The following is a 10198-nucleotide window of genomic DNA, read 5'->3' as shown; positions in this document are numbered from 1 at the left end:
GTCCAGTACACGCTGGGACATGCTGTTGGAATTCGATATAAACACAAAGTATCTCCCTTAGAACAGGGTTTCAATTTGTTCTAGCCTAGGCAAAGCTGTCGTGTAGTGTCATGGAAACATCAGGTAGTGTACAAGAATTTGAAAATACCACTTGCATTGAAATTTTATTTGGGGAATAATACAAACTGATACATCATTGTTCAGCAAAAGAGAAACTGGTTACACATGAACAAACACTCTCCCTCCAGCTGACTGCTAGAGGTGGTGATTAGGATAGAGATACCAATAGACTAAAGGAGCTAGTATTACCATGTGTTTGAAGCACAGCTCTGTAACTGCTAGCAGCTGTCTCTGTACCTTGAATGTCAATGAATACAATCTACTATTCTGTTATTAGCACAAGCACATAAATGCAGCAGGAAAAAGTCCAATTTCTGACCCATAAAGGCAATGAAAACAATTACTGGGAACACTTGGAGATCTATGTTCCTGCCTGGCTTCTGACATCAGTGGGTCAACACAGGCAGGTTCTAATACAACAGCACTTATAACAAGTGTTATAAGTGTTATTTACTAGCTCCTGCCTGGCTTCCAGAGTTACAGAATGCCAGAGAAAGCTTGGTAATTTCCAGAAAACTGAACAAATAAATAAGAGGGCATTTTTGAATATCAGGCTTTTTGTTTCCTAGTTTTAATAGCTTAACAGTACAGCTTAAATGTAAGCTATGTAGTAGCATTTACCTGACTGTCAGTGACACTATTTTCCTCTCTGCTAATGAAGTTTCCATCTTCTGGAGTCCTCTGAATACAGAGAGTACAGCAAGACCCAGCCTATCCTCATGAACTGCTAGATGTTGCTGAGGTGCTGAGGAGAAAGAGCAAGTATGGTCAGAAGAAAAGAGCAGCCCTCTCCCTGCTCTGCTGCTAAGAGGAAACACTTTTCCTGCTTCCAAACAGGCACATTTCCTTCCCTTTTACTACTGGTGTGATCCCTTCTTTACCCCACCATTCTCTCAAACATTTAGAATCAATAACCTTCAAAGTCACACCAGTAAACCCTAAAAAAAGCAAGTGCTTGAAGCCAGTGGGTTCTGCAATGGAAGAGTAAAGGATTTCCTTAAATGCAACTGACTCCATCTGGAGTACTGTTGTCCAGCTCTGTGATTCCCAACTTAAGAGGGATATGGACCTGTTGGAGCAAAGCCAGAGGGGGAACACAAAGATGATCAGAGGGCTGCAATACCTCTCCTATGAAGACAGGCTGAGAGAATTGAGGTTGTTCAGCCTGGAAAACAGAAGGTGCTAGGGAGACCTTATCGCACCTTCCTCAAGGGGCTACAAGAAGGCTGAAGGAGGTACTTTTTAACAAGGGCAAGGAGTGATAGGAAAAGGGGAGATGTTTTTAAACAGCTCTGTCTCAAAGGACCCTCTCCTCCAATCACCTTTCCTATAGCAATACTCAATGTTTGAAACAAGACACATTTAGGTCTGGTCCTAAGCACCCTGTGTTTCAAATATTCCTTAATGTTGGTTGGTATAGAGCTCATCTTCTGCTGCAGGGAGCTTTACATGGCAGATGGGAAGAGAACAGGAAGAAAGCAGAAGATAGCTAGGGGCTAATCACACAGCACATAAGGGCCATGCCCATCATCAAAACAGACATCCATCAATTTGTGTCAACCACTTTCCCCACCCCACAAGTCCCAAAGATTTGAAAACAGAAGAAACCCATGGCACAAGGCTCAGTTTGTCAAATTGGTCCTTGGGTTGCCTTAGTTGGAATAGTTCAGCTGCCTGGTCAGCCACCTCCATTTTTGCTTGGGCCTCTGTGTTCAAAGCTGTAGCCTTGCAGCTAAATGCATGAGCTTCTAGGAGCTTGGGGGCTGCTTTCAACCACTATTCTAATCCTTTCTGTTGTTATCAGCTTGTGCGTTGGGACTGAGATATCCTTCAGAAAGCCATTCTTTGTTCTCTTTCATCTTCTTGGTCATTCTCTTGGCTTTGACAGGCTTCTTTTTTTTTTGGTAGAGAGAAGAGTGGAGGAACTCGGTGTCTGTAAATGGGTCACCCTGCCTCAGTTTCCTGCAGAACCAAAAGGGTTACATTGAAACATCAAGTATTCCTTGAATTCATGTATGATTTTAGTCCCTAAAGTTTCTAATTTTAGTGCAGTTCTTCCCCATAAGATGATTAAGTGGTACAGTTTGTTTCTCGTCCAATACAAAGTACTTTCTGGTGCAATATAACCAGCTATTCAGGGAAAGTTCAAAATGGGACACTTTACAGGGAAAAACATACCCAGTAACATTATATAACTACAAAGCTGTCATTTTAGGAGTACATGACCCTGTGCAATAGCCATTGGATGTACTGAATCTACAGTTTGCTAGGGAAAAGATGTGGCTATTTGTTTAGGTATATCTGCTAGTGAATATAGATACAGGTATAGATACAGGCTGCTCTCAGGAGGAAAGTATTACTCAGGTGTCTAAAATTTTAGTCGTCACATAATGTAAACGAAATCAGGGCTTTTGCTGGGCTGTCTTTAGCCTGTATTTTATCCTCGTGCTACTGCCTCATTAGCACTGGAATACCAGAGATGCAGTCTGCCAAGATATGTGCTCATTTCCACAAGTAAAATAACATCTTTGGTAGCTTGTTACCAGAAGACTAGACATCCATGTGTACTGATGCAGAATTTTGGCATAACCACACAGTGGTAAAAGAGGAGGTGACAGAACAAAAAAAAAAAAAAAAAAAGGCAACAGAAGGTCCAGCCCTGGAGAGTTAGTATATGTGAGTAGAGCAGACGTTGCAGCATGGGAACAGTCTTTGGAAGGAATAGTTTAAAGCCCAACCTATTGATTGATGGCTCTTTGTAGCAGGCTGGCTTCCGTTTCCGCCTGGATGAGCACTCTGATGCTTCCTCTGAGCTGGAGTGAGACAGAACCCTGGCATTGTTCAAGTCCTGTAGTGGCCTGATATCTGCAAAGGGAGACATTCACATGGTTTGATCAAAGTGATTCCAAATCATTTCCAGATATCCTAAGAAGTAACAGCTGACAAATAGAAAAGAGTTGCATTACCAGGTTTCTCTGAACATGCACAATCCAGAATCTAATCATATTGCCCCTAAAATCAGGAGATCATTTTTAATCCAAAAATACCAGACCTGCTCCTCAAAAGTCACCTCATAAATCAAATTAGGGCCCTCAATGAAAAAAAACACTAATACTGATAGTATCATGGGCCCTGGTGTAGTAGAAAAATTATATAAAAACTCTGTTTGATAGCTGTAATGCTCAAGAGCTTACAGCCTGGAGAAGACAGCAAGTTTATGGAACACAAACTACCTACCAGCAACCTACTGACTTCCAGCAAGGCGCAGGACCAGTGGTCACTGCACCTTTCCAAGTGGAGTCAGCCAAAAGGAGGAGGGCAGGAGAACAAACCTCCTCTCTCTCTACAAAGTACAGCCTACTTCAGTTGTAACAGGCCTATTTGTCAACAGCTACGGAAAGAAAAACCCCACAAAACTACTTTCTTTACAGAGCATCATTAACAGCAAACAGCAAATCCTCAAAAGGATCAGCTTAACTATGGTAGTATGGTAGCCCAGGGATGCACCCTCCAAATCCTTTTAAAAAACAAACAAAAACAAAAAAAAAAACAAAACAAAACAAAACAAAACAAAAAAACCACTCCACAACCAAAATAATTTAGGTTGGGTCCTGGTTAATTTCCAGTGAAGATATCACCTTAGAGGTATGAAGTCTTGAAGCACTAACCATTCTGGACCAAACATTTTCCACCTTCTTGTTATTTTGTGCCCCAATAATACTGACTGACCCTAGTAGGCAGGGTCAGCATCAAGTTAGATTTTGAACTGCTTGAATACTTGATTTTCTAAATTAATAGGCATGCCCTGTAGATAACAAGATTGGTAAAGCAAGATTCAGAACATGCTGCTAGTCTTGTCCCAATATCTACACATGGACAAGTGAACAGAAACTCTTATAGAAATGCTGATAAACTAGAAGCAAATGCAGCCACAGAAATGACAGGCCAGCACAAGTGGAAGCATAAATGGTGTACAGGAGACTGATCTTTAACTCTGAAAAAAGAGAAGAGAGGAAGGAAAATATAAGCACTTGCTGCATGGAGTTTTTGCTCTCATCTCCAAGCACAGGTACCTTCCGCAGCTTACCACCTACCAGGTTCCTGTGAAGGTGAGCTCCAAGAACTTGACTGGACTTGGCTCCTTTCCCCAGGTATTTCCTCTGCAGTCTTTTCATTAAATATCAGGGATTTTTTCAACCAAACAGGGGGTTTTGCTGGCAATCTGTTGCCCTCAGTACTTAAGCTCTTGGAAACTGGTACTTCTGTAAGTCTGGAGCTGACAGGCAAAACTGCAGAACTGCTCACATGGGAGGATTCAAGACTGTGTGAAAGGTCTGTAAGACTATCTGCAAGTGACGTCTCAGGTAGCTGCTCCTCCAGGAAATCATCTGGCTCAGACAGCAGATGGCTAATGCAGGAAAACTTCCCCATCAGGACAGTCTGCTTGGATGCATGTTCTGTGGAACTTCCAATGTGAACCTTGGCACCATCACTTTTTCTGGCCAGGGAATCAGTCTCTGGAGGTTGAAAGTTGCTCCTTTTCATCTGAGGCCTGGGTTTGCAAGAGGCTTCTTTTTTCAAAGCATTCATGTTGTGGTCAACTTCACCTTGCCCTTTTTCTTGAAGGCCCCCTGTCTGTTTTTTATTCCTCTTTTGATTGCTCTTAACACTTCTGGGGATTTTGCTCACTTTGCTCCCAGGAACAGACTTGGGAGGTACATTTTCACTCCCTTCAGATTCCGTCTGGAAACAACCCACATTTCCTGCAAGATCCAAAGGATGAACAATATATGTTTCCCTGCGCTGTTTTAGATTACCTGGCAAATCCTTTGTGCTCTCATTAGCTACTATTTGAACATCTATGCAGGGCCTAAAAACATTAACTTCATTTCTCTGATCACAATTGCTATTCCTGACAGTATTCTTCCTGCTTGTTTGGCTTCTTTTAGGCCATTCTTCAGCTTTGGACTCTGCAATTATCACAGAGTTTGGCAGATATTCCTCATCAGAATCATCGCTTTGCCTAATTACTCTAGTTTTTCTGCTGGCTTTCTGTCTGATGCTCTTTCTGCTCACACTTGAGAATTTTGTAGAATTCTGTAGACTGGAATCACCTGAGGGAACTTCATGACTTGAGAAGGTATGAACTGGGGGTTTTAGCAACACTCCATTTTGCATGTCAAAGACAGGTCCCTTCTTAACCTGTTGCATTAAGTCAACACTTTCAAGACTCTGCAGCTGTGCTGGATTCCCCTCATATGTACTTCCAAAGTCTTGGACTCCATCAGGAGAGTGGGAATGGTGCTCTCCACAGTCTCTATTCCTCTTGTCAAAAGCCTCCTCAAATGCCTTCCACCCCATCTCACAGATTTCAGTCTCATTAGAACATGTTGCAACTTGTGGCTGAAGAAGCTTCTTTGTGTTTTGAGCACACTCTTCACCTTGAGATCTATCAGGACTACTTTCTGCATTGTTTGTTTTCTGCAAACTTTCTGCAGTTGTTTTCTTTTTTCCTGTTCTTGCTTTTTTAACAGTCTTTTTCTCTCTGGTTTTACACTTACCTTTCCTTTTAACCTTTACAGGAACAAACTCAGGGACTTGGCTATTGCTAGGGTCCATTTCAACACCACACCCCATTTCTTTTGTCTGTGGCTGTTCACAAAAGGTCTCTTTACCCAGAGAGTTTCTATGAGAAATAACAGCAGTTTGAGCAGGTGAAGCCAGGGGGCTGGGAGATCGCAGCTGTTGCTGTGTGTTGTTCTTGCTGGAGCTGCTGTTGTCCTGTGCAGTACTACCCCAAGCTGCCTGAGTGGAACTGACATGTGGGAAGATATCCAGAGCAGAAGATGGAGTGCTTGTAGCAAACAGGGTGGAACGCTTTCTCCTCTGAGTAATGTGCCCTTGTGAGAGACGATCAAATAAATGTTTTGCCATCTCATCAGCCTCATATGAAAGAGTATGACTTTCCAATCCAAGTGTTGGCAAATTGTTGGGATTTTGTTCAGTGCTGCACAAGACCTCTGCTGGAAAGAAAAAATTCATGTTTAAGGCTGAGAAATGCAGCAGGCAAATGCCATCTTTCCCCATACCAGTAAAAACCTTGCTCCATACACTGCCACAAATCCAGAGCATAGAAAAAACATGATTTTGAGACAGGGACTCCCCTAACTTACTGTGTACCAGATTTACTTTGCTGGCTTTTCTCTGAACAAAAGGGCAGCAGCCCAAATCAAGATCCCCTAACCAGCCGTAATATTAGGAACACTTATGATCTGTATGAGTTATTATTTATATGGCAAATCCACAAGAAACAGTGGTGCACCTAGTCAGATTCTGCACTTTCAGACGTCTCCAAAAGTCTTATGTAAGTTCAGTGCCTATTACTCAAAAAGCCTGATTTGTGAGTTTGATCTACTGCAAACACACCACATATCCCTCTGAAGACTCTGATTCTGGGACATACATTAACTCCAGCAATAACAGCCCCAGTGGAGTATGTAGTTAATACCAGTCATTAGGAGCTACTGGAGTTGTGGTTGAGAACTGGAGCTATGGCAGTCATGCATTTCTGAGCACAGACACAAAGTCATACCAGAAGAACAGAAAGAGATGCAAATTTACCTCCAAAGATGTGAGAGTCATTAAAAGCCCCCTCTGTTGCCATTGCTTCAGTCACCTTTTTGCCATTCTCTTCCTGGTGGAACTGAGGCTTCTCATTGTGCTGTGGTGGCAAAGTATCTTTGGAGGCAACAGGCACAATTTTCAGGGTCTCATTAGAAGCAGGTCTCTGAAGTTCTCCTGCATTAGAAGCAGGTCTCTGAAGTTCTCCTGAGGATGACCATAGTGCTGTGGAGCTGCCAGCTTGCTGCTCTGCATCATGCAGCTTGGAAATGGGCACTCTCATCGGTATCTGTGTAACCCTGGTGAGAAGGAAGAGCAGCAATGGATCATGTTTCTCATATACAACAGGCCAGAATCCAGCAGACTAACTACAGGCCACATGTGGGCAGCTCCAAGGACTGCCCTGTCTTCAAAGGGGAGACTACACAGAGAAGAAACAGGACTGCAAATATACTTTAAGAGATCATGCTCTGACCATCTTTCCAGAAAGCTTACATCATACAAGCAGGTGACTATTAAGCATTTTTTTGTAACAAACATCAAAGTAGCCAGCTATGGCACTTACGCGCTCAAGCAAATCTTGCTGTACTCAACAGCTACAAAGAGAAAACTGCCTAAAAGTAATACAGTCTCAAAGAAAGGAGGTAAAAACACCAGTTTTTGCACAGACTCAGCATTAGGACAAACAAGGCAAGGAGTGGCAATAAAAAGACAATAAAGGAAACCATCAAGCAGTGGTGGTTCAGAGAAGCTATTTCATATGAAACTGGCAATCAGGCACACACATACTGTGTTTAGCATATAGAAATTCAGGACAAACTTGGTGGTATCATTTTAAAGCCCACCTTAGAAGCTGACCATCTACAATATCATCAGCCCAGCTATCTTCAGTCATGATGCTCTTCTGGCCAGTGGACAAGGATGCAGAATTTGTATGGAACTGGAAAGAAGAGAAATAGGAGAGTGATTTAAAGTTCTTGAAATCCCTCGTGCAACCTCCTGCACAGAAACAGCAGAAGCTCAGTTTCACTAGAAAGTATGTAAAGTATTGCCAGCAACCCTCTCACGTTACGGAATAAATTGCAGCAGAATCAGATTGGGTCTCCACGGCCTAAGGATGAAGTTAAACTAATTCAGATAATCTGAGACTAGGAAGCAGAAGTATTTTCCCATCCGCCCATGAGAAAGGACACAGGGAAAGTGTCCTATTCCGTATCCCAAGTTGCCATGGCAATACTTTAAAAAAGAAATTGAAAAGAAATCATAACCTGTCAGAACAGAAAAGCCTACTGCCCAATATAGCAAATAATCCAGAGGAAAACAGTTTAAAACTGTAGTTTTTGCTACACAAAGAGTTACCCTGGAAATCCTTAACACCAAGCTGGCAAGGATATAGCCAGCACAACTCAAGCAAGCAAGAAAAACAGGTGAAGCATCCAACACTGAAGTGAACAGGCAACACAAAGCAAAAGACAGAAAAAGACAGCCCCCTTCCCAGAGCAGTGTGCTCACATTTCCCATGGTTTACCTCAGACAGCTCAGCCATCTTAACTGCAGCCATAAGATTGTCCATTTTTTTCAACATATCATTCTGTGTTGAGGTAATAAAGAGAGAGAAGCAATAAAGACATTGCATCAAAACATCTATTCCAACAAGGATGCTACTAGCCAGAGGCATGTTCTGGGGAGAACACAGCTTGGAAACAAAAATAAGCAAATTAATGGCAACATTTTCAATATGTCGAGAATCCAGACATTCAACAGCAACAGCTCAATCCTCCCACAGCTGAGATGCAATTGCAGCACACCTTGCCTACCACCCCTCCCCACGCCAGCCACACAGTTAGTGCCATACCAGGAAGGAGAGCCTGTGCCGCAGCACAGCGTTCTGGAAGTGGCACTGCTTCACCTCCTTCTGTAAAATGGTCTTCTCCTGAGTGAGCCGCTGTGCATTGGCTTTCTGTGCATTGAGGGCCAGAGCCAATGCTTTATTGTTCTGCTTTAGAGAGACTTTCATAGTGGAGGAGTTGTCTGTGAGAGACAGAGAAGTATCACACACCATCAGCGTCCAAGGTCTCACCCATATTTCTCTCCCCTCATCATAATTCTCTCTCTTCCTAGACCAGCCTTCCTCGGATTCAGATCTCTACAACTCAAAAGCCCCCTCAGAAAATTAGCAGTATCCTTCCATATAACATGCAACACTTCAGATACCCTCTCCATCCTCAGTGGGTCACACTCAGGCAGCAAGCTACTGCTTCAATTCTTAATGAATGATGGCATAGTTGAAGTGCTGAGTTTAAAAATATATGCTCCTTGCTTTGAACAAGTCACCAGGTAAGTCCGCATCGCCATCCAAAAAATGGGAGAAAAAACTGTTTTCCTCTATAGTTGCCCTTGAGTAAATTTGGACCCCTGTTTCCCAATTTCAAAACAATTAAATAAAAGTAATGGAAATATCTGAGTTTTTAAAGATAGTCTAAATTATGTCCTGTTCTATCATTGCATTACTTTCCCCATAAAAACAAGTCAGTTGGCCTAGATTCCGCAGAGGATTGCATTTACACCAAAATACTTCATACACCTTTGGGCACCTTGAGTGGCACTTGACACTCATCTGCAGGGCACTGAATTCACTCAAAACCCCCGGCAGAGAAGCAGCTGAGAAGCAGCAAAGGAGCTCTGGTAAGGGACTGCTGCCTACTCCCGATGCCACGGCCAAAGGCCCAGTTATAAGCTGACATAGCAGCCAGCATATGTCCACACCGCAACGCAAAATATACTCACTGATGTTCTTCGTTTTGATTTTGGATGCAAGCGAGGCATTCAATTTCGCAGTCCTCAAGGCACCCTTTTTCTTCTCCCGCATCCGCTCTCTCACGTCGCTCAGACTGAAGAAGGACATTTCGGCGGCCTCCCACGCTGCCATCACTGAAGAGAGCGACACCGAGCAGGGTCCGCACCCGTATTTCCCTTCCGTAAGCCCTTACCGGCCAAGGCTCGTACTTGCCCCGAGGAGCGGCGTCGCGGCCCGGCACGGCCCCGCCGGACTCCCGGCGGAGGAAGAGGGGGAAGAGGAAGCGCCGCCCGCCAAGCGACTTTCGAATGCCGCATCCGGCGGGCGGCCCGCCCCTCTCCCCGCCCCGCGGGCCGGCGGCGGAGAGCGGCGCCGCCTGTGCGCCCCCGCCGCGGCCGGAGGAGCTTCCCCGGCCGCACGGGAGCGCCGCGGGAGCGCCGCGGGCCCGCTGCCTTCGGGCTGGAAGCGACCAACGGTGAGGCGCTGCTGCCGCCACCGGCCCCAGCCGCACAGTGCTAAACCGCTCCTGGAATGCCTCAAAAAAGGCCGAGGGCTCTTCTGAAGAACGTACGCCACCCAAAAATTAGGGTTTTTAGTTTTCAGCTGTGACAAAGACAGTTAAATGTGACCGTTAAAAGGAATTACTTTTATTCATACATA

General features: G+C 44.1%; 1 protein-coding gene across 2 annotated transcripts; it reads right to left on the bottom strand.

Moving 5' to 3' along the window:
- Window positions 1-145: 145 nt before the first annotated feature.
- Window positions 146-9900, bottom strand: LOC128809782 (uncharacterized). Of its 2 annotated transcripts, none has more exons than XM_053982055.1 (8): window positions 9529-9900; window positions 8597-8772; window positions 8270-8332; window positions 7587-7681; window positions 6742-7040; window positions 4215-6143; window positions 2859-2985; window positions 146-2082 (listed from the first exon to the last, which is right to left on the bottom strand). In XM_053982055.1, the coding sequence occupies exons 1-8, from the start codon at window positions 9668-9670 to the stop codon at window positions 1902-1904; spliced, it is 3012 nt and encodes a 1003-aa protein (XP_053838030.1). In that variant the 5' UTR covers window positions 9671-9900; the 3' UTR covers window positions 146-1901. The 2 variants fall into 2 exon arrangements, with proteins under 2 accessions (XP_053838030.1, XP_053838031.1); XM_053982056.1 differs by having other exon boundaries at window positions 4215-6140.
- Window positions 9901-10198: the final 298 nt, after the last annotated feature.

Source organism: Vidua macroura, chromosome 7 (assembly GCF_024509145.1).
Source record: "Vidua macroura isolate BioBank_ID:100142 chromosome 7, ASM2450914v1, whole genome shotgun sequence".
Classification (NCBI taxonomy): domain Eukaryota; kingdom Metazoa; phylum Chordata; class Aves; order Passeriformes; family Viduidae; genus Vidua; species Vidua macroura.
The sequence above is the reverse complement of the archived record's forward strand: the minus strand, read 5'-3'. Positions and strand labels throughout refer to the sequence as shown.